Source organism: Manis javanica, chromosome 8 (genome assembly GCF_040802235.1).
Source record: "Manis javanica isolate MJ-LG chromosome 8, MJ_LKY, whole genome shotgun sequence".
Taxonomy (NCBI): domain Eukaryota; kingdom Metazoa; phylum Chordata; class Mammalia; order Pholidota; family Manidae; genus Manis; species Manis javanica.
Window position 1 is genome coordinate 117792166 of NC_133163.1, and position 24237 is coordinate 117816402.

The following is a 24237-nucleotide window of genomic DNA, read 5'->3' on the forward strand; positions in this document are numbered from 1 at the left end:
ATTTCTCATTACCATAAAATATCCAGTATTTAGGTTTCTTCAATTGCCTCATACATTTTTTTTATAGCCAGTTAGCAATTTCACATCTTAAAAATTCTGAGAAATATTTTGGACCAAGGAAAATACAGCATTTTGGCACTGAAGTGCAGGATTCATGAATAGAGCATGGCAACCACTGGGTGGAAGGTTCTAGACAAATGTGCTAGGCCCTGCCCCTAGGGTTCAGCGTTCAGTGAGCAGCAGAAGTCATTCAGCAAACCCGCTTCATTCAACAGTAACACTCAGAGGCAGCAGTGAACCAGATGGACTTGGCCAGTTTTGACCTGAGGGGAACCAAGGCACTAGTATTTCACTGTGAAGTTTGCAAATGGGATGATAGAGATCCTGGCAAGTGATACTTGAGTTTAACCTTGGCGAATGGGTAGAATTTCAACAAGAAGAAAAAGTGGAGGAAGAGGTATCTTACCCCGAGTAAACCGCAGGTGCAAAGGCATGGAGGTGCAAAAGCCCCTGGGGTGTTCAAGAGCAGAGATGAATAATGGGGAGTGGGCATATGGCGAGACTGGTGGGAGGGGAGCCTGGGGCTTGAGGATATGCTGAGAAGCCAGGCTTCTGGGGCCTTCCAGAGGAGACTCCACAGTTTTGCCGTGGAGTTGTGGACCGTGAGTCAGGAGGGCAGAGCCTCGCGGGAGCCACGAGGAGTTACTCGGATTTCCAAGCCCTTCCTGGAGGCCTGCATCCACTAGACCAGGACACTTGCGGGGCAAGACTACGTCTGCCTCGATCTGCATGTATCTCCAGGGCTGGCACCGTGCCTGGCACACGGACTGTGCTCACATGGGTCTGTTGATTGATGACCATCCAAGCAACCTGTGCAAAGCGCAGCTGCTCAGCTGACCACCACCATGGGCATACGGGAGGGAGCCGGCCCCTGTGGGCCTTCGGCTTGGGGAAATGGGGTGGCTTTTCCAAAAATGTGTGAGCTATTTGGCTTTAGGATCTGGGCCCCAGTTACCGTGAATGGAGGACTTCAAAGCCAGTGCCCCTGGGTTGCCAGGCAGAACAAGGGCACGTGGAGGAAGGCTCAGAGACAAGCTTCTCAGGTGGGCCTAGGAGGACATGCCAACATTTGCAAACTTAGGTTGACTCACATAGCTGATTTCTCCAAGACTGGCCAAGTGTTGGAGGACTCCTTCATTTTCTTTTAATAGCATTGTTGCTTTGGTTAAAAAAAAAAAAATGTATATATATATATATATATATTATACATTATTGTAATAATGCACATTGCGTATTATTGTGGGCAAACTCTACTGTTACAGAAAGTAGAAGGAAGAGATTAAAGCAAATCCCTAGAGCCAACCACTGCCATCTAGACAGAACCACTGTGAACACTTTGGGGAATGTCCTTCCAAATATTTTTCTGTCCATAAATATAAGCAGTTAAATGTAGCACCATTTATATAGATGGTGTTACAAGATGTATGCTGTTCCATAACCCACCTTTTTCATTTAACAACATGTCATGGTACCATTTCCTGTCAGTCACCACAGATCTGTAACATTTTTAATAGCTGCACAGTGTGATTTTACATGGATGTACCATAACTTACCCAGCCAGCAATCTACTGCCAGAAATTTGGATTGCCTCCAATTTTTCTCTGCAATGTGCTAAAGAATATCATTCAACAGGTTCCAAGTGTGCTATAATTGCCTAGTGATAAATACCTGGAATAGCTGAAATAGCTGAACAAAAGAAAGGTTTGGGTCACTTGTTGAGTCCTAGAGCCAAGCCCGGAAGTCACCATGGCAACCCTCCTGGCAGGTGGAGTGCCCATTAGCCTCAGCTCCAGCCCGAGAGGTGGGTCAGAGCCGAAGGGGAAACAGTCTGTTCTCAAGCAAAATTATAAACCCAGGGCAGAAGGAACATTAGAATGCATTTATGTAGAACTGAGATGGTTTAGGATGCAATGGTGACAGTAGCCCCCATTTATTGAGTGCTTGCTATCGGGTAGATACCATGGTTTTGCATTCTCACAAGAGGCATTGATAGATTTATTATCCTCATTTAGCTGATAAGAAATTGCAAATGGGAGAGATCAGGAGATCTGGGCAATGGCACACAGTAAGTGATAGAAGCAAGATTTGACACTATCCTGCATCCACAACTCGCAATCCCTTTTACCCTACCTAGTCACCAGCCTCTCTCCCATCACCACCCCTGAGACCTCCAGTCCTGACTCCCCACCCCCTCATGCACTCTCCCACAGCATTCAGCTGGAATGCGCAGAATCTTCAGTGGACAATTCGCCAGGCTCCCCCTTGGCCACTGCCACTCCATACCCTGTCACCTCCCTGCTGAACAAAGGCCAGCTCCCTGAACTCTTCAACTGTTGTTCTCCATGTTGTGGCCCCCGCTGCACATCCACGTAGAATGCCCGCATCTTCCGTGGCTGCTATACTCCCGTGTGTTCTTCAAGACTCGCTCAAGCTTCATTTCTTCCGGGTCTTTCCTGCCTCCCTAGTGTGATGCCCTGCCTCTGTGTTCCCCGTGAAGTGTCTGTTTCTAGCTACTGTTGTGCCACCAGGTGTGTTTTGTGTCAGTTGTTCACTCTAACCTCCTGCACTAGAATGTGAGCTCTGAGGGACGGATCGGTCCTGTCTGTTTCTCCATCCCACATCCCACCATAGCCTTGGCCACGTAGCAGGCATTCAGTAAAGCTGTGCTGAATGGGTGAGTAAATGATTGCATATATTCCCCTCCACCCTCCGTTTCTGCTCCCAGCCCCAGGGGAAAGAGGGAGGGCACAGGGAGACCCAAGCGTATCGGACAAGCACCCTGCCTACCAGGGGCACTCCCTGCCTCCCTGCCTCTCACCTGGCTGGTTCCACAACACCTGCCCCACCCTCCATCCTCCATAAGCCCAGCTCACCCCTTCCTTTCACCACAATTCCTGCCTTGCCCTGCCAGGGAACCCAATGTCCTGGGCAAACTCCTTTTTTTTTTTTGTATCATTAATGTACAATTACTTGCACAACATTATGGTTACTAGAGGCCCACTATTATCAAGTCCCCACCACATACACCATTGCGGTCACTGGTCCATCAGCATAGTAAGATGCTACAGAATCGTTACTTGTCTTCTTGGTGTATATTGCCTTTCCTGTGTCTCCCCACCCCTACATTATGTGTGCTAATCGTAATGCCCCTTTTCCCCCCTCATCCCTCCCTTCCCACCCATCCTCTCCAGTCCCTTTCCCTTTGGTAACTGTTAGTCCATTCTTGGGTTCTGTGATTCTGCTGCTATTTTGTTCCTTCAGTTTTTGCTTTGTTCTTATACTCCACAGATGAGTGAAATCATTTGATACTTGTCTTTTCTCTGCCTGGCTTATTTCACTGAGCATAATACCCTCTAGCTCTATCCATGTTGTTGCAAAATGGTAGGATTTGTTTTCTTCTAATAGCTGAACAATATTCCATTGTGTATATGTACCACATCTGCTTTATCCATTCATCTGCTGATGGACACTTAGATTGTTTCCATTTCTTGGCTATTGTAAATAGTGCTGCGATAAACATAGGGGTGCATCTGTCTTTTTCAAACTGGGCTGCTGCATTCTTAGGGTAAATTCCTAGGAGTGGAATTCCTGGGTCAAATAGTGTTTCTATTTTGAGTTTTTGAGGAGCCTCCATACTGTTTTCCACAATGGTTGAACTAATTTACATTCCCACCAGCAGTGTAGCAGGGTTCCCCTTTCTCCACATCCTCACCAACATTTGTTGTTGTTTGTCTTTTGGATGTTGGCCATCCTAACTGGTGTGAGGTGATATCTCATTGTGGTTTTAGTTTGCATTTCTCTGATGATTAGCCATGTGGAGCATCTTTTCATGTGCCTGTTGGCCATCTGAATTTCTTCTTTGGAGAAGTGTCTGTTCAGCAATTCTGCACATTTTTTAATTGGCTTATTTGCTTTTTGTTTTTTGAGGTGCATGATCTCTTTATATAATTTGGATGTCAACCACTTATCAGATATGTCATTTATGAACATATTCTCCCATACTGTAGGATGTCTTTTTGTTCTACTGATGGTGTCCTTTGCTGTACAGAAGCTTTTTAGTTTGATATAGTCCCACTTGTTCATTTTTGCTTTGGTTTCCCTTTTCTGGGGAGATATGTTCATGAAGAAGTTGCTCATGTTTATGTCCAAGAGATTTTTGCCTATATTTTTTTCCAAGAGTTTTATGGTTTCATGACTTACATTCAGGTCTTTGATCTATTTTGAGTTTACTTTTGTGTATGGGGTTAGACAATAATGCAGTTTCACTCTCTTGCATGTAGCTGTCCAGTTTTGCCAACACCAGCTGTTGAAGAGGCTGTCATTTCCCCATTGTATGTCCATGGCTCCTTTATCCTATATTAATTGACCATATATGCTTGGGTTTATATTTGGGCTCTCTAGTCTGTTCCACTGGTCTGTGGGTCTGTTCTTGTGCCAGTACCAAATTGTCTTGATTACTGTGGCTTTGTAGCAGAGCTTGAAGTTGGGGAGCGTAATTCCCCCTTCTTTATTCTTCCTTCTCAGGATTGCTTTGGCTATTCCGGGTCCTTTGTGGTTCCATATGAATTTTAGAGCTATTTGCTCTAGTTCATTGAAGAATGCTGTAGGTATTTTGATAGGGTTGTGAATCTGTAGATTGCTTTAGGCAGGATGGCCATTTTGACAATATTAATTCTTCCTACCGGGCAAACTCTTATATCACTGCTCCCCCTTCCCTGAATCTGTCTGTGTCCCCATCAGGCCCACGAACTTGACTTTTTCTTACCCCTTGAGTCCTCTGTGCTCCTCTCCCTTGGGGGACCGCAAGTGCTGTGAAAGTCACCTCTCTCTGCCTGTAGCCTTGACTCCTCCTACTAGATGCGGTCACATATTATTAAACTGCAAATTTGTGTGCCTCAAACTCAACTTCACTAAAAACTGTGCTGGTCTGGCTCCCTTCCTTCATGGCGTTGCCGTATCTTGGACCCTGGGAGATGGCATTCTTAGCCCCCTGCTCTCCCTGTTGTCAATCACCTGACTTTTATCACCAGGATGCCCTACATAGGGCTCCCTGCCAGCCTGGCAGGAGCGTGGGGTCCAGGTGCTGCCATGAACTGAGAGCGCTGACCCTGCTGACCCCAAGCCTGGAGAAGCAGGGGTCATCACATGCCAATTTGACAAAGGACTGTATGTCCTCAAATTTGTCAAGAGAAGCTGGGGTCCAGGTTTTTATTTTATGTGAGGTCCCTTGATTTTTTTAAATGTTGGCCTAGTTCTTCTTTGCCTCTCTCTTAACAGATTTATTTTTTTTTAGAGTAGTTTTAAATTTTTAGAAAAATTTTGCAGAAGGTACAGAGAGGGCCCCATGCCCCCTTCCCTACCACCAGCTTCCCCTAGGGTTAATGTCTTCCATTAGTGTGGTACACTGGCTACAGTTGATGAGCCCGTATTGGTACATTATTGTTAACCAGTAGTCACTCTTTGTGTTGTACATTCTATGGGCTTTTACAAGAGCATAAGAGCACAGTCAGGTGACCACCATTACTGCATCACGCCAGTTACTGCTTTTCTCATGCCACTTGTTTTTGAAACACTTTAGAAGCCAACAGTCTCTGCTTCCCACATGCTTTCATCTCACTCTGCCCATCTTTTTCATTTTCTTTACCCCACCCCATATGCAACCCCTCTCAGCAATCTGTACTCCTTGGAACTTCCTATCCCTGGATGTGGACACTCCCTGCCTACCAGACTGGAAGCTCCTTGAGGTGATCAGAGATACGGAGAACTCGGCCTCCTTGGTGCCTGGCCAGGTGTGAGCGCTCTGGGCACTCTGTGCCGTGTGAATGCCCGCACATGTGCTGGCTCTGGGGCTTCCAGCAAAAATGTTTCGGGTGTCGTTGACAACAGGCGGGGAGTGTGTGTCTAGTGACAGAGACCTAGGCAAGTCTCAGGTTTCAGTGGCAGCAGGGAGGGGAGAGGAGCTGTTCCAGCAAGTAGAGCTGTAGAGAGGGAGGAGTCGGGGACAGACACAGCCTTGGGTGGCAGGACTGACTGGAGGTCTCTGGGGCCAAGGAAAGGAGGCCTGGAGGCCTCATGAATGAGATGAGTGCCCCTGCAAAAGAGGCCCCAGAGAGTTCCCTCCCCTCTTCCCCATGGGGAGACGGGGCGGGAAGTGGGCAGTCTGCGACCCAGAAGCCTTCACTGGAACCTGACCGTGCTGGCGCCCTGATATTGGACTGTGAGAAATACAAGTTTGTCATTTATAAGGCACCCAGTCTACAGTATTTTATCATATCAACTTGAATGGACTAAGACAGTGTTTCTATATAATGGTTTATATTTTTCTGGAAGATTTGGAGAAAATAAATTTTTATATTAATACAAACATAACTAAGTTACAGGACAGACTATAAAATTCATGTGCTTTTATTAAGGTGTTTTTTATTGTGGTAAAAAGTGTGTAACATAAAATTTACCATTTTAATCATGTTCAAGTGTATAATTCAGTGACGTTAAATAAATCCACAATGTTGTGCAACCATCATCACTGTACATTTCTAGAAAGTTTCGTCATCCCAAACAGAAACTTTGTACCCATTGAACAGCTGCTTCTAATTCCTCCCTCCCCATACCCTCTATTCTGTTTTCTGTCTCTCTGAATTTGCCTATTCTCAGTACCTCCTGTCAGAGGAATCGGACGGTATTTGTCCTCTTGTGACTGCCTTATTTCACTTAACATAGTGTTTTCAAGGTTCATCCATGTTATAATATGCATCAGAATTCCATTCTTTGGAAGGTTGAATAATATTCTATTGTATGTATGTATCACATTTAGTTCATCTCGTCACCTGCTGGCGGACATTTGGGTTGTTTCTGCATTGTGGTTGTTATGAATAATGCTGCCGGAACACGGGCGCACAGGCATCGGTCTGGCCCCGCTTTCCATCCCTTTGGGTATATATATATATATATCAGGTGGTGATTCTATGGTGAACTCTTTGAAGAGCCACCGTAATGGTTTCCACACTGGTTGTGCCATTTTATAATCCCACCAGCAATACACAAGTATCCAATTTATACACATCCTCATCAACACCTGTTCTTTTTTTTTCTTTCTTTTTGATAATAGTTATCCTAATAGTGTAAGGTGCTGTGTCATTGTGGTTTTGATTTTCATTTCTCTAATGCCTAGTGATGAAGAGCATCTTTTCCCGTGCTTTTTGGCCATTTGTATATATCCTTGGAGAAAAGTCTATTGAAGTCCTTGGCCCATTTTTGAATTGGGTTTTGGTTGTTGTTGAGTTGTAGGAGTTCTTAATATATTCTGGGTATTAATCTCATCAGATACATGGTTTGTATTCTATGGGCTGTCTTGCCACTCTCTTGATAGTATCCTTTATGTACAAAAATTTTAGTATCCTTTATGCACAAAAATTTTAATTTTTGTGTGTGTTTTTAAGGTAAAACAGGAGTCTGAAGGAGGCTTGGGGCTGCTCCTAGACTCTGCCCACCTTTCCCATTTTCCCACTACAAGTTCAGCCCTCTGTGGTGGTGAGGACCCTTTGGTGATCCTCTGGGGGGGGCACTTCTGGCACAGAGATGGGATGGAACTCTGTCTTGGTCGTCTCCTGTGCTCTGTGCCATTATCTGTTTAATGTGAAGGAGATCTGGGCAGGAGCCCCAGAGGAGGGAGAGGATCTGTGCGACTCTGATGCCAGTGCCTGCACTCTCTGTTCTCAGCCAGCTTGACTTGAGCCTAGTCAGCAGGTGCTCTTTAGCCAGTAGCTCCTGCTACAACCAGGAAGCTGGGGACCTACTGGGATCAGTCAGTGGTCAGACCACTCTGATGCCTGCCAGCCCAGGACTGCCCCACAGCATGGGCAGAAAGGTGATGCTAGCCGCCTCTTCAATCTCTCCACTGGTTTCTCACACTGGTAACTCCCTCTGTTCACATTGCTTCTTTGGGTCAAAAGTATGACCTCTTGTCTGAAATGCCATCAATGAAATTCATGCATCCAGTGGTAACCTGGACAAGATGACCTTTCAGGGGTTACCTGATCTCATGTTCCCAGTATTCTAAAGGCAACATGGGAAAAATTCCTACCAAACAGCATTCTTTGTTTTTGCTGTATATTCCCAGCTATGAGTTTTTTTGTTTTCTAACCTAATTTTTCAGAAAAGAAGAAATGGCATTATAGTTGGGTCCATCCAGAGTTTTTTATATTCAGGGTCTTTCCATTCCTTTATTTTTGAATAATCAGCGGCTTTCTGGGCTGTCTGGGGGAGGACTCTGTTCCCTGAATCTCTCCCCATCAATGCTTTCCTGTGATTCTTTCAGAAGGCACCTGACACATGCAGGCAACTTAGAGAGAGACTGAAAGAGAAAGAGAGGTAAAAAAAAAATGCAGTCAAGATTGAGATTTATTCCCAGGAACAGGGTCTCCAGGCTGTAAGTACTGGTTTTACTTGTGAGACTTCAGTGACCCCTGTAAACAGCAGAGTGGTAAGCCACTGCAAAATGACTTAGCCAATCAGCCATTTACAATTACAGTTTTTCATCAATTCCTATGTGCTTTTAAAAAAAAACATTTTAATAGCTCTGAAATCAAGATTCATTTCGAATCAGTGATGTCTCATGATTATAATTAGTAGCATTTTTTTTTTTCTGTCTTACTGGAACACGAAATGGTGGTGTAACTTCCAGCTGAGAGTGTCTGGAGTTGGTTGAAACACAGCCTTGGGCGCTATCAGTGTTTAGAGGTGAGGGTCAGAGGAACCCCCCAGCCTCACCACCAGGTGGCGCAGTGCAGAACAGGTCTCAGGCTGAGTTCTATGCTCATACGTAATTTTTAGCCAGCAGGCACACAGGTGGTACAATGACCTGTTCTGTAGGCACGTGGAGTCCCAGCAATCTGCCCTTTTAGGGACTCTTCTGTGCATCTTTCCTGAAAGTTCATGTGAGGTTGATGTGACTGTTGTCTCATGCATCAGCTGAACTTTTTGGTTTCAAGCCTCCCGAATCCTCCCTAAAGGGCTCATCTGGACTCATTCAGAGGGGCAGCCACCCTGGGGCATCCCGCAGCTGTTGCTGCTCAGGAGAGGGAGGGCGCCTGCGCAGTAGTTCCCACCAAGTCACAAGCTCTAATTCCACTAATTTCCCCAGTGACACAGCTTCTACTGGTAGTCAGCAAATCCTCTGGTGTTGATAAAAAAAATAACCCCGACTGAACCAAAGTTGTGGCCTCTGGAGAGCGAGTTATGTTTAGTCTTTCAAGTGCTAATTAACCACCACCCGAGGGATATGGGTCAAAACTAACATTTTCCTTTTCCCGCTGTGTGAAATGTTTGAAGGCAAGTTGCAGAAAGTGTAATAATAGCAAATGAATACTTGTGACTTGGGAAACATTTTTTGAGCAACAGCATTAAACACAGCTTCAAAAAGCACAGATTTCAAATAATTTCAATGGAAACAAGAATATTCTTCGCTTAAACTGCATTAGTGGCTCCAGAAAGTGGCTGTAGTTATGAAGATACTGTAGTTGAAAATACATATGAAGATTTTGAATACACCTACATGTGTGAAATATGAGTGGATAAACAATATTTTAAACTTAGTATGTTGGCTCTAGCAAGGGATCCTAAATAGGTATGGTGAGCCAAATTAATCAATTAATGTTATAAAGAGACTGTGTACCAGGTCATTTGCATCCCTGGGAGTTATCGCAAAAAAAGTCATACATTTTTTTTGCACCTTCTCATTTGGAAAATAGCCTACCAGCTGATAGTCAGCCACTTTATATGCAGACAGACTCAGTTGTGAGGTTTGCTGGCCGCGTCCTTCAAGGCCTGGGATACGCAGTATGGGCTGAAGTTTATGGGCAGAGGGGCCTCCAGGAATATGGATGAGCAACAGCCTGAGAGGGGGCTGAGGTAGGCAGGGGCAAATTTCACCCCTTATTAATTTTGGTTGGTCTTAAATCTGAGAGGACTAGCCTGGAAGTTCTTGATGGTGGCTTTCTTGTTTTGATTTGTCCTTTTTTAGGGCTATTTCAGGGAAACTCAGTAGGTCCTGAAGAGTGTGTTACAGCCCATTTCCCTTTTCTAGCTGTTTTAAAACATTTTTAAGCTGCGGAGCCCTCTTTTAAGTGAAATCTTATATAGAACACCAATATACTTTTGGAGTAGGAGCAAAGCTTCCCATCGTGTTTTGATTTCGAACTCTCCGAAAGCCTTTGTTTCATTCAGTCTTGTTCCTAGACTTCTGCACAGAGAGCGAACAAACCAGGCTGCAGACTGAAAGTGACACGCTGGGTTTTACATTGTTGGTGACATTAAGAGCTTGGCTTGTGATGGAAAGAGACTAAGAAGACCCATGAATTCATTTTATGTTCGTTTATATCTGAGACGATTAGCAATGGACACAATTGATGAATCATCAGCCATCCTTTGTGACTTCCCATGATCATCCCCGGGTACTTCCACGGTTCAGACAAATGTAAAGGTTTACATTTTCAATGCAAAATAGCGACATCCTAACAGGAAAACGCGCCACAAGAAACCACCCGAAGCAGCGAGGTCAGGTTCGGGCCCATCTCAGAGTCTGTCACAACCTGATGATGGACACAGAGGGTCCTTGTTTAGCATCCAGGTTGTAAGCATCATTGTAAACATCAGTGTTTTCTGTCTTCTCTCAGTAGCAAAGAGAAGTTAAGTCCTAGGGCTGCGCACTAGGACTTAATCCCTGTAGTCAAAGTCAATTCTCTTCTTGAAAGGAGATTTTATGAAACCAGAAATCAAATCCTAGCTCTTTCACCTACTAGCTGTGTGATTTCAGGCAAGCCCCCTTAACTTTTCAACACCTCAGTTTTCCTGCCTGCAAAATATAAAATTTATTTTCCTATCTGAAAATTAATAGTGATAGAAAGTGTAGGTGGGACCCTCACTTTATGGCAGGACCAATACATAGGTTCTCTATTAATCATAAAAATAATCCTTTGAAGAAGATGCTGCTGTTGTTTCCATTTTACAGATGGGGAAACTGAGACGTGCTCAGGGTTGCACAGGAAATGGTGAACCCGTCTTTGAACCCCAGCGGCTTGAATCCAGCCCCAGGCCCTAAGGGCTCTGCCTCACTCCCTGAGTTGGCTGAGATGAGGCAGGCGGGCAGGGTAACCAGCACAGGCTTGGTACACAACGGGCCGGCTTCCTCTTCTCGGGGTAACTTGTACTGGTTAGTCGGGTGCATATCGTCTCATCTCTTTATTTATATATATTTTTGGGGACAGTGACTCTTATTCATCTTTTTTTCCTGTGCAACAAAGGAACAGAATGGTACGGAGGAAGCCTACTTCCCTCTGTTCTGTGTGCCACAAACCTACACAATTTTTGTGCCTGTTTAATCCCCACAGTGAATAATCAGCTATCCATTCAGCACATGATAAAAATGTAGCGAGCAGTGGCTGACGGACAGATGGACGAGCACGTACTACTTTCATTAGCTCTCGTTGTTGGTGTGCAGTCTGGTCATCCTAGCTCAGCCGTGTGTGCTGTGAGAGTGAGGCGCCATTTCTTTTCTCTCTCTCGCCCATGACATTGAGTTGACTCCCGGGAGCACCAGAGGAGGAAGGTGGGCAGTTCTGCAGAGACAGCTTTGGTCCCATTATTTGAGGTTTTTCTTTTGTGCTTCGTTCCCCCCAGTGCTGAACGTTCCCCTCACGTCGTGCCAGAGGGTGAATTGGTGGTGCTTCTGGGAGTGTAAGAGGCTCGGTGATTCAGACCTGGAAAACCACGAGAACGGAGTGTGCCTGCCGTGGCCCACTCACGTCAGGGTTGTTTGTTTGCAAAGTATTAACTTGTACTTTTTAACCTGGGTAAAATGTATGTGTGCTTTAAAAATAGTATTTTCTAATCAAATGAATAATCATATCTGACTTGACTGTTTATAGTTCATGATGCATGATCAAAACCAAAAGTTTCTGTGATATGACTGCCCTTGCACTGTTCACCATGTAAGAACTTATTCACTATGTTTTCTACCTTTATCTTGCATCTACCTACCACTTCAGCATTTTATTAAAAAAAATAATAATAATAATAATAATGGGGGAGAAATGTGGGATTCACATATAAATGAAGTATAAAAATCAAACAAATATTCATATTTGACCTGATTGTTTATAGTTCATGATGCATGATCAAAGCCGAAAGTTTCTGTGATGACTGCCCTTGTACTGTTCACCATGTAAGAACTTGTTCACCATGTAAGAACTTGTTCATTATGCTTCAGAAGATTGGAGACTGATGAGAATTAGGCTTGGGGTGGATTAATGATTGTGCATTGAGTCCCCTATACAGAATTTTATTGTTGTTAACAACCATTTGATCAATAAATATGAGAGATGCCCTCTCAAAAGAAATAGTATTTTCTTTATTCCCTGTAATTTGGGAATATTACTTAACTTTTATTGTGGTAAAGTATGCACAACATAAAGTATATCATTTAACCCTTTTCAAGGATGCAAGTGAGTGGCGTTAAATATATTCACCATGTTGTACAACTGTCATCGCTCTTCGTTTCTAGAAAGTTCTCATCATACCAGACAGAAACTTTGTACCCATTAAACTGCTGTTCCCCATTGCTCCCTTTCCATACCCTCTCTTCTATTTTCTGTCTCTGTGAATTTGCCTATTCTGGTACCTTCTGCCAGTGGAATCATATAGTATCTGTTCTTTTGTGACTACCTTTTCTCACTTAACATGTTTTCAAAGTTCATCCATGTTGTAACATGCATCAGGATGTCATTCCTTTTTAAGGTTGAAGAATATTCCATTGTATGTGCAGACAACATTTTATTTGTCACTTCGTTTACCTGTTCGCCTGCTGATGGACACTTGGGTTGTTCCCACCTTTTGACTATTGTGAATAATGCTCACATCAGTGTTTTTAAGAAAGAAGCAAACTTATGACCATGAAACATTAATGTATTTTTGCTACATAGTTCCCTAGCTCACAGAACATAAAGAACTATAATAAGCAAAAGTATAAACAAACCACAAGAACAAAAACACACTTCAAATGCAGAGGATGAGGAGCATTGCTTTCACGAACAGCATTAAATGAGCATTTGCAAAAGGCCCAGGATGAGGCTAGCGTGCAGCCTGATTTCCCAAGCATCCCGGGAGGTCTTCCCAGCAGAGGGGGGATGAGGCCTAGAAAGGTAGCTTTGTCTGCAGGGAGATATGGTTGGTGCCATGGGAGGTACCAGAAGGTCTTTGGGCCTTTTGAGGCAGGGACTGAACCCCTCTGGGAGGCTGCGCTGAGGAGGTGGCAAATTTTGGCCCAGTGATAATGAAGTAGAGGGGGCATGGGCTTACGGTAAATTCCTAGCTCAAATAAAAATTCTTTTTTGCTAAACTCAGCTTATATATTTTTTACTTCCTGGACCTATCCTGAGGGCTTTGGGCTTCTCTGTTCTCATTACTCTAAGCTGTGAAGCAGTCTTAGGCCTGCATTTAAACAACCCTGTTACTCCAATTTACTCTGTCTCCAGCGGGTGCCTTGAATTTGCTTGGTCTCAGTCAGCCTTCTGGAAGAACTGCTTCTCTGGGGGTGATCGGGAGCTCAGCTCTCAGTCCTCTTCAGCCCACAGTGTGGACACAGACTTGGGATCACACTGCCTGCCCAGGGGTGGCACGCCGTGAAGTGGAGAGTGAACAGCGCCAGCCCGCCCCTAGCTGTGCCAACTTAAGGAACTTACTCCACTCCCCTGACCCTCATGTGCCACATGAAGGGGCTGGGTGACCTCCATGGCCCTTTCCAGCTCTACAATTATGATTGCCCATATTGTGATTTGATTATCTTCCTCCAGCACTTTTGGAGTACAGGACTCAGCAGTCTGATAGTTTTTGCTGTTGCTTTTAAGGAAGCCTGAATATTTTGCCGTCACAAGCTAGTGTGTGTTCCACAGCTAAACAGTTTTGACAGTCCGGACCCAGCTGGACTTAGGCTGAGACTGACCAGATCTCTCTGCATTGTCCTCTTTCAGGGAAGCAGCCTGGCACTGGCTGGCCAGAGGCATCCCAGGCCATGTCAGAACTTAGAGCCTGGTGAGAGGCAGCAGCTGTCACCCCGTGGTGTTCCTGCCCGACTTCAAGATGCTGAGCCTGAAGCTCCCCAGGTTGTTCAGCATTGACCAGATGCCCGAGGTATGTGCTTTTCCACCAAAGCTTGAGTTCCATGCTGACCTACGGGCATGGCCTCTGTTACAGCCACTCCTCTGTGTTCAACCAGTCTGTTCTGCAAAGGCCTTTCTCTTCACGGAGGCTCTGTCAGACTCCTTTGGGGAGTTAGAACCTCCTGTTTCCTCCACCTACCCCAAAACTGGAAATGGAAGTGATCCTGAAACTGTGAGGTCATCACCCTTCCCTGTGACATTTGTATTTTATTCCAAGCAGTCATTATTGAGTGAGATTACAGGTTCTGGCCGAGGAGATGAAGCTCCCAGCACCTGGCTGGGTGGAAGTTGCTTTCTGGACCCTCCCACAGGCATTTGGACGCAGCCAGGGACCACGTCACCTGGGGTGTGGCTTTGTTGTCCTCACTTGCAGGAGGCCCAGGCCAGGCGTGGTGACGAGAGGAGCTGTTGAGGCGGCCTTAGCCCCGACCCTTAATGAACTCCTGGGCCTGAGAAAGCATGTGCAGCCATCCTGAAACGCCTGGTACTCATTGACAATCTGCATTTTTAATGAGCATTAGGTGAGGCCATTCTGCTTGTGAGCTGTGGCAAGCCAGTGCCCCCCTCTCTCCCTTGCAAAGAAAACATCATTTCGTGACACCCTGTTCTGGTGTGAAATCTCCTTCCTTTCTGACAGAAGAGAGTAAGTGTTATTTCATGGTGGGAAGTTTCATCTGGAGGATGTCACAGATGGAGGGGAGAGCCCTTTTGCACTCAGCTGACTGCCAAGCACTTACGACTTTCCCCAGAAAAATAAATCCTCAACAACCTTGTGTCATGTGGGGAAGATTAAGAGGAGAGGAACTGCCCAACCCTCTGCCTAAAAGCCATAAAGCTGGGTGATTCCAGCAAGACAGGCTGAGGGAAAATCAGAAGCGATGCTGAGCTTTTTGGCAGGAAGAGATGAGGAAATCAGCAGGTAACAGAAATAAAAAATGAGGGTGGATGCCCTGGACTCTGTAGACAGAGAGCCTGTCTCCATCCTCAGGCGGCCGTATATGTCTCCTCCTGTGTGTTTCACCAGTTGATTCTACCCACAAAGCACAAGCGGCTGTGGTTTAGTGGGAACACAGAAGAACTCTTTGATTCATTCACTCATGAAATTATTATTGATGCCTGCTATACACAAGGTGTTATCTGTGCAGGACTCAGAATAATCACATATGGGTCTTGCCCTTAAGGGGATTGTGGGGAAATGGAAGTTCCTATGGCCAGGATCCTCACCTGACCCTAAAGTAATCGGTAATGTAATTGGCCTACTGCTAGGCTAATGCTTGCACACCCATAGGCAATAAGTGATTCTTGACTGAGTCACTATGTAAAGAGCTCTGCCCAGGGCTCTACATGGAGGCAGAGATGGAGGAGGACTACAGACCTGCAGACCGCTGGATGCAGACGTGATTCCAGAGCTCAACCTACCTCTGGGAGAATAAAGCAGGGTATAAACCCTTTACCCCAAGAACTTCCATTGTCATTTCTTAATCTCTCCAAATCCATAGTGAATTTTCCCGAGACTGAAATCCTCAGGCAAGACAAGGCTCATTGTTGGTCAAGGAGATTTTAAAACGTGCCTGAGCTCTAATGTTGCAAAGTAAGTAGGGCATGTCCTAAGAGAGGAGCAGATAGGTTCAGAGGACGGACTTTGATCATGGAGGAGGAAAGAGCTGGGAGAGCTCCCTGGAGGGGTGATCGTTAAGATGGGTTTTGAGGGTGGGTAGAATCTGGGAGGTGGGGAGAGCCTTTCAGGTGGAAGGAAAGGTGTGAGCAAAGGCCTGGAATGGGGAAAGCACAGGTGTGGAACTCTTGGGGTGGGGATTATGGGTGTCTGCTGGGATGTCTCCCTGGGTGTTTTGGTCAAGGTTGGGTTCCAAGTATGTGCCCAGGAAAGAAGTGAAGGAGAGAGGATGGTCTCAATGGATACTTTGGGTAACACTCTGGGATTCTGAATGAATGGGGAGTGAGGGCCAGACAGCCCCTGCGGACTGAAGATGAACTGTCTTCTCTGTCCAGCTTGTCACAAGTGATGGAGGCGATGGTGTTCTTTCTAGAAAAGTGGCACAAGTCAGAGTCAGGAAACTGACATCACACCTCCATCAACCATTTGCTTCAAAAACTGTCCTTGGATTCCTCAAGGGAGGAACAACCTAAGACAGGCACAGTCGCAGGGGGGCCATCAGGTGAGAAATTGGGGATCAACAGAGGTGAGGCTCAGAACCTCATCCCCCCTGCTTTGAGAGAAATCTTCTGCATCTGTGGATGTTTTATTGCCGTTGTCTAGCTTGGATTAACACATAGTCTACAGGCACACACCTGATCATCTACAATTGCTCTCCTACAACACTAAACTATGTTTTCTACCTTTATCTTGCATCTACCTACCACTTCAGCATTTTATTAAAAATAAAAAAATAATAATAATAAAGGGAGAAATGTGGGATCAACATATAAATCAAGTATAAAAATCAAATGAATATTCATATTTGACCTGATTGTTTATAGTTCATAATGCGTGATCAAAACCGAAAGTTTCTGTGATGAATGCCCTTGTACTGTTCACCGTGTAAGAATTTATTCACTATGTAAGAATTCGTTCACCATGTAAGAACTTGTTCGTTATGCTTCAGAAGATTGGAGACTGACGAGAGTTAGGCTTGAGATGGATTAATGATTGTACATTGAGCATTGACCCCCCTATACTGAATTTTATTGTTGTTAACAACCATTTGATCAATAAATATGAGAGATGCCCTCTCAAAAAAAAAAAAAAAACTGTCCTTGGGCTCCCACATCCTCCGCTGGGCTTCCCAGCATCACGCCCAAGAGTCACGCAAACAGAAAACAGCTGGAGGGTGATTTTAGTTGAGGATTTGGTGGGGGAGCATTTTTCTGGTATTAAGGAGAAAAAAGGTATATTTTGCATGCAAATTTAAAATATACTGCATACCAATGTCAAGCTTACTGTTGGTGGGCTCTGCGGGTTCCGATACTCTGTCTGCAGAGTGACTTTGGACAAAATACTTAATCTTCCCACCTCAGTTTTGGCATCTGTAAAATGGGGGGATGACTGTCTGCTTCCTGAGTTGGTGAGGATTAAATGAGATGACTCACGTGAGGTGCCTGGCCCATGGTGAGAAGCCAATAATGTTGGCCGTCATTATTGTCAACTTTCCCATGCTCTGCAGGGCACTTGGAGGAGTAGAGAGGGTCAAGAGGCTTGGAACAGCTCAGCCCACAAACTCAAGCCCCAGCCTGGTATTTGCAGGCCCGACCCCTGCCCACCTCCTCTGCCATTTCCCACCCACAGACCCTCTTCTCTAGTCACCCCGATGGCCTCTTTCATTTCCGCACCAGATTGGGTATTCACTTCTCTTGATATCTGTTGGGAGACGGCTCTTCTGCCTCCCACCTCCTGGTCCTGTTTCAGGCTCCCGTCTCCATAGAGCTGTAGGTAGTCTCTCCCTTCTGTGAACCCCTTCGGCCGTTGGTGAAAACCTCTGCAGGCTGCCCTGGGTGGCCGCCTCTCCCCTGGTATCTCAATGAGCTGTGTGGTTTGAGCCACTTCCTTACCCTTTCTGAGCTTCACTCATCAGAGCTGGGTGGGGCACAACCTCTTGGCGGTGTCTGGGTTATAATTCTGGCACATCCCTGGCTGATAGACTGCTCACAGGGAAGGACAGTTTCTCCCTTCTCTCGGAAGATGGGACTTGGGTAGATGCCTCATAATTTCTAGTCTCCCATGTGCATCAAAACAGACCCAGGTACAACAGGGAGTATACAAAGTTTGCTCGAGGAACTGAGTAAATATTTAGAGGTTGACTCCTGCACGTACCCCATGTAGAGACAAAACAGAGAAGCCCTGAGAACAAGTTCATATGTAACATGGCATAACACTTTGCCAGGAAACAAAGGATTCTGTGTCAAATTGCGACTCTTTATTGACCAGAGTCGTGGCCCACAGACTACGTGCACCTTGTCCCTGATGCCTTAGTTTAGACTCAAGGCAGGAGGATTCCTTGAGGGGCCGGATGTGAAGAGGAAAAGCACTGCATTTCCCAGCCTTGCACTGTGGCTGCGCCCCTTATGAGGGGGATTTGGACAGGACTTGTAGCCCCTCCCAGGCTCAGTTCCTTATGTGCAAAATGGAGATCATCTCAGTTAGGTCACAGAGACATTGTGAAGACCCAAGAAAAATGGACTAGAACAGTGGACTGAAGGAAAGGAAACATAGCCAGGTAGATGGCTGGGGGTGGTGCTGGGCAGGTGGGCTCAGGCACCCAGGAACAAGCAGCCATCTCAGTAGGCGGATGCTTTTCCAGTCCGGGGTTTCTCAAAGTGGCTGCTTGGATCAGTGCCATCAGAATCATCCGGGAGCTTATTAAAAGCACAATAGGAGTTTTGACTTCCCCAATCTTTCTATCGTTCTTGCTTTAAATAAAGAGCAATACTTTGAACATGTCATCATTTAATATAATGTTAGTTTTCTGTGTGTATATAGATGTGTGTGTGTGTGTGTGTGTGTGTGTGTGTAAATAACCTTTATCAGGTTAAGGATATTCCTTCCTTTCCCCAGTTTCCTAGGATTTTTTCCCTTTAGTTAGGAATGAATATTCCAGAACTCTTTTTTTTCCAATCAGTATATCTTCTGAGATGGTTGTATGTGATTCACGTAAGTTATTAAGGTGGTGAATTTGATTAATTGATTTACTAATGTTAAACTAACGTTGCATTTAGATGCAACTTGGTTATGACCTATCTTTTTAATCTACTGCTGGAATCAGTTAGCTAATATTTTGTTTAGGATCCTTAAATCTACTTAATGAGTTGGCCTGTAATTTTTCTTTCTTATACTGCCCTTGCCTGGATTTGGCATTAAGATTATGCCAACCACAAATGAGCTGGAGAGTGTTGCCTATTTATATCTGGAAAAATTTGTATAACACTGGACTTACATATTCCCAGGTGGTTGGTAGAATTCACTTGTAAAATGGTCTGAGCAGAGCGACCAAATTGCTCGCTCCCAGGGAACTCCATTTACCTTTTTGTCTACATGACTGGTAACCTGTGGAGTTGTGCAGGGAACGACTCAGTCCTACAGCTGAATGTTCCTTGTGGAAAGATTTTTTTATATAACAGCTTTGTTGAGATATAATTCACGCACCATAAAACTCACCCTTTAAAAGTATATAGCTCAGTGGGTTTTAGTATTTTGACACCCACAAAGTGATGTTGCTCAAAAACATCACCGCAATCAACTTTAGAACATTTTTCTTCACCCTAGAAAGAAACTCGGCACCAATTCCTATCCCACCCCCACCCCGCCGCACCTACGGCAACCACGAATTTATTTTCTGTCTCCATGGATTTGCCTATCCTGGATATTTCATATAAATGAGATCATATAATAGGTGGTCTTTTATGAATGCTTTCTTTTACTTAGGATAATGTTTTTAAGGTTCGTTTATGCTGCAGCATATATTAGCACTGTGTTCATTTTTATGGATAAATAATATTCCACTGAATGATGTACCACAGTCTGTTTATTCATTCATCAGTTGGACACCTGAGTTGTTTCCATTTTTTGGCTGTTATGAGTAATGCTGCTGTGAACATACGTGGTACAGGTTTGCGTGTGGTCGTTTTTCAGCTCTCTTAGGTATATGCCTAGGAGTGGAATTGCTGGGTCAGGAGGTTAACTCTATGCTTGACTTTTTTTTGTGCTAAAATACATTTAACATTAACATTTAACATCTTAACCATTATTAAGGGTACAGTTCAGTGGTATTAAATACATTCACATTGCTGTGCAGGCATTCACCAACCATCTCTATAGTTTTTTTTTTTTTTTGGTTTTAGGTATTTTTTTTTAAATTAAGGTTTCACATGAAAAACATTGTGGTTACTACATTCACCCATATTATCAAGTCTCCCACACACCCTTGCAGTCACTGTCCATCAGTGTAGTAAGATGCCACAGATTCATCATGTGCCTTCTCTGTGCTACACTATCTTCCCTGTGACCCCCCACACCATAAACACAATACCCCTCAATCCCCTTCTCCCTCCCTCCCCACCACCCTCCCACACCCTTCCCCTTTGATAACCTCTAGTCCCTTCTTGGAGTCTCTGAGTCTGCTGCTGTTTTGTTCCTTCAGTTTTGCTTTGTTACACTCGACAAATGAGGGAAATCATTTGGCACTTGTCTTTCTCCTCCTGGCTTATTTCACTGAGCATAATATCCTCCAGCTCCATCCATGTTGTTGCAAATGGTAGGCTTTGTTTCTTTCTTATGGCTGAATAGTATTCCATTGTATGTATGTACCACTTCTTTATCCATTCACCTACTGATGGACACTTAGGTTGCTTCCGTTTCTTGGCTATTGTAAATAGTGCTGCAATAAACATAGAGGTGCATATGTCTTTTTGAATCTGAGAACTTGTATTCTTTGTGTAAATTCCAAGGAGTGGGATTCCTGGGTAAAATGGTATTTCTATTTTTAGTTTTTTGAGGAACCTCCATATTGCTTTCCACAATGGTTGAACTAGCTTACATTCCCACCAGCAGTGTAGGAGGGTTCCCCTTTCTCTGCATCCTCACCAGCATTTGTTGTTCCTTGTCTTTTGGATGCTGGCCATCCTAACTGGTGTGAGGTGATATCTCATTGTGGTTTTAATTTGCATTTCCCTGATGACTAGTGATGTGGAGCATCTTTTCATGTGCCTGTTGGCCATCTGAATTTCTTCTATCAAGAATTGTCTCTTCTTATCCTCTGCCCATTTTTTAATCAGGTTATTTGCTTTTGGGTGTTGAGGTGTGTGAGTTCTTTATATATTTTGGATGTTAACCCCTTGTCAGATATGTCATTTATGAATATATTCTCCCATACTGTAGGATGCCTTTTTGTTCTGTTGATGGTGTCCTTTGCTGTACAGAAGCTTTTTATCTTGATGTAGTCCCATGTGTTCATTTTTGCTTTTGTTTCCCTTGCTTGAGGAGATGCATTCAGGAAAAAGTTGCTCATATTTATATTCAGGAGATTTTTGCCTATGTTTTCTTCTAAGAGTTTTATGGTTTCATGACTTAAATTCAGGTTGTTGATCCATTTCGAGTTCACTTTTGTGTATGGGGTTGAACAATAATCCAGTTTCATTCTCTTACATGTAGCTGTCCAGTTTTGCCAACACCAGCTGTTGAAGAGGCTGTCATTTCCCCATTGTATGTCCATGGCTCCTTTATTGTATATTAATTGACCATATATGGTTGGGCTTATATCTGGGCTCTCTAGTCTGTTCCAGTGGTCTATGGGTCTGTTCTTGTGCCAGTACCAAATTGTCTTGATTACTGTGGCTTTGTAGTAGAGCTTGAAGTTGGGGAGCATAATCCCCCAAGCTTTAGTCTTCCTTCTCAGAATTGCTTTGGCTACTCGGGATCTTTTGTGGTTCCATATGAATTTTAGAACTATTTGCTCTAGTTCATTGAAGAATGCTGTTGGTATTTTGATAGGAATTGCATTGAATCTGTAGATTGCTTTAGGCAGGATGAACATTTTAACAATATTAATTCTTCCTATCTATGATCACGGGACGTGTTTCCATTTATTGGTATCTCTTTAATTTCTCTCATGAGTGTCTTGCAGTTTCCAGGGTATAGGTCTTTCACTTGTTTGTTTAGGTTTATTCCTAGGTATTTTATTCTTTTTAATTAAATTGTGAATGGAATTGTTTTTCTGATTTCACTTTCTGCTAGTTCATCATTAGTGCATAGGAATGCAACAGATTTCTGTATATTAATTTTGTATCCCACAACTTTGCTAAATTCAGATATAAGATCTAGTAGTTTTGGAGTGGATTCTTTAGGGTTTTTTATATACAATGTCATGTCATCTGCAAACAGTGACAGTTTGACTTCCTTCTTGCCAATCTGGATGCCTTTTATTTCTTTGTGTTGTCTGATTGCCATGGCTGGGACCTCCAGTACTATGTTGAATAGAAGTGGGGAGAATGGGCATCCTTGTCTTGTTCACGATCTTAAAGGAAAAGCTTTCAGCTACTCGCTGTTAAGTATAATGTTGGCTGTGGGTCTGTCATATATGGCCTTTATTATGTTGAGGTACTTGCCCTCTATACCATTTTGTTGAGAGTTTTTATCATGAATGGATGTTGAATTTTGTCAAATGCTTTTTCAGCATCTATGGAGATGATCATGTGGTTTTTGTCCTTCTTTTTGTTGATGTGGTGGATGATGTTGATGGATTTTCTAATATTGTACTATCCTTGCATCCCTGGAATAAATCCTACTTGATCATGATGGATGATCTTTTTTGACATATTTTTGAATTTGGTTTGCTAATATTTTTTTGAGTATTTCTGCATCTATGTTCATCATGGATATTAGTCTGCAATTCTCTTTTTCTGTGGTGTCTTTGCCCGGTTTTGGTATTAGAGTGATGCAAGCTTCATAGAATGAGTTTGGAAGTATTCCATCTTCTTCTACTTTTTGGAAAACTTTGAGGAGGATGGGTATTAGGTCTTCACTAAATGTTTGATAAAATTCAGCAGTGAAGCCATCTGGTTCAGATATTTTGTTCTTGGGTAGTTTTTTGATTACCAATTCAATTTCATTGCTGGTAATTGGTCTGTTCAGATTTTCTGCTTCTTTCTGGCTCAGCCTTGGAGGATTGTATTTTTCTAGAAAGTTGTCCATTTCTTCTAGATTATTCAGTTTGTTAGCATATAAATTTTCATGGAATTCTCTAATAATTCTTTGTATTTCTGTGGTGTCTGTAGTGATTTTTCCTTTCTCATTTCTGATTCTGTTTATGTGTGTAGACTCTTTTTTTCTTGATCAGTTTGGCTAGGGGTCTATCTATTTTGTTTATTTTCTTGAAGAACCAGCTCTTGCTTTCATTGATTCTTTCTATTGTTTTATTCTTCTCAATTTTATTTATTTCTACTCCAATCTTTATTATGTCCCTCCTTCTGCTGACTTTGGGCCTCATTTGTTTTTCTTTTTCTAGTTTCATTAATTGTGAATTTAGACTGTTCACATGGGATTGTTCTTCTTTCCTGAGGTAGGCCTGTATTGCAATATGCTGTCCTCTTAGCATGGCTTTCATTGCATACCACAGATTTTGCAGTGTTAAATTGTTGTTGTCATTTGTCTCCATATATACCTGATCTCTTTTTATTTGCTCATTGATCCATTGGTTATTTAGGAGCATGTTATTAAGCCTGAATGTGTTTCTGGGCTTTTTCATTTTCTTTGCATACTTTATTTCTTGTTTAATACTTCTATGGTCTGAGAAACTGGTTGGTACAATTTCAATCTTTTTGAATTTACTGAGGCTCTTTTTGTGGCCTAGTATATGATCTATTCTTGAAAATGTTCCATGTGCACTTGAGAATGTGTGTTCTGCTACTTTTGGGTGTGTAGCTCTGTAGATGTCTGTTAGGTCCATCTGTTCTAATGTGTTGTTCAGTACCTCTGTCTCCTTACTTATTTTCTGTCAGTCTCTTAACTGACTTTGGGGGTAGTTGATTTGATTTTGCATTTGCTTAGTAATTAACTGTTCTACTTTCTTTACTGTGGTTTTATTACCTCTGGTGACAGCTATTAAACCTTAGGAACACTTCCATGTATAGAAGACCCTCCAAAATAGACTGTAGAGATGGTTTGTGGGAGGTAAATTCTCTCAGCTTTTGCTTATCTGGAAACTGTTTCATCACTCCTTCAAATTTAAATGATAATCTTGTCAGATAAGTATTCTCAGTTTGAGGCCCTTCTGCTTCATTGCATTAAATACATCATGCCACTCCCTTCTGGCCTGTAAGGTTTCTGCTGAGAAGTCTGATGATAGCCTGATGGGCTTTCCTTTGTATGTGATCTTATTTCTCTTCCTGGCTGCTTTTAATAGTCTGTCCTTATCCTTGATCTTTGCCATTTTAATTGTTATGTGTCTTGGTGTTG

General features: G+C 43.5%; 1 protein-coding gene across 4 annotated transcripts in view; it reads left to right on the forward strand.

Annotated features, from left to right (window-relative positions):
• Positions 1 to 24237, forward strand: part of PAQR5 (progestin and adipoQ receptor family member 5) — an 81610-nt gene that overhangs the window by 18560 nt on the left and 38813 nt on the right. For all 4 annotated transcript variants that reach the window (XM_037010059.2, XM_073212087.1, XM_037010056.2 and 1 more), the window contains exon 2: positions 14085 to 14244. In XM_037010059.2, coding sequence (XP_036865954.2) covers positions 14194 to 14244 — 51 coding nt within the window. In that variant the 5' untranslated portion in view covers positions 14085 to 14193. The remainder of the gene's footprint in view (positions 1 to 14084; positions 14245 to 24237) is intronic.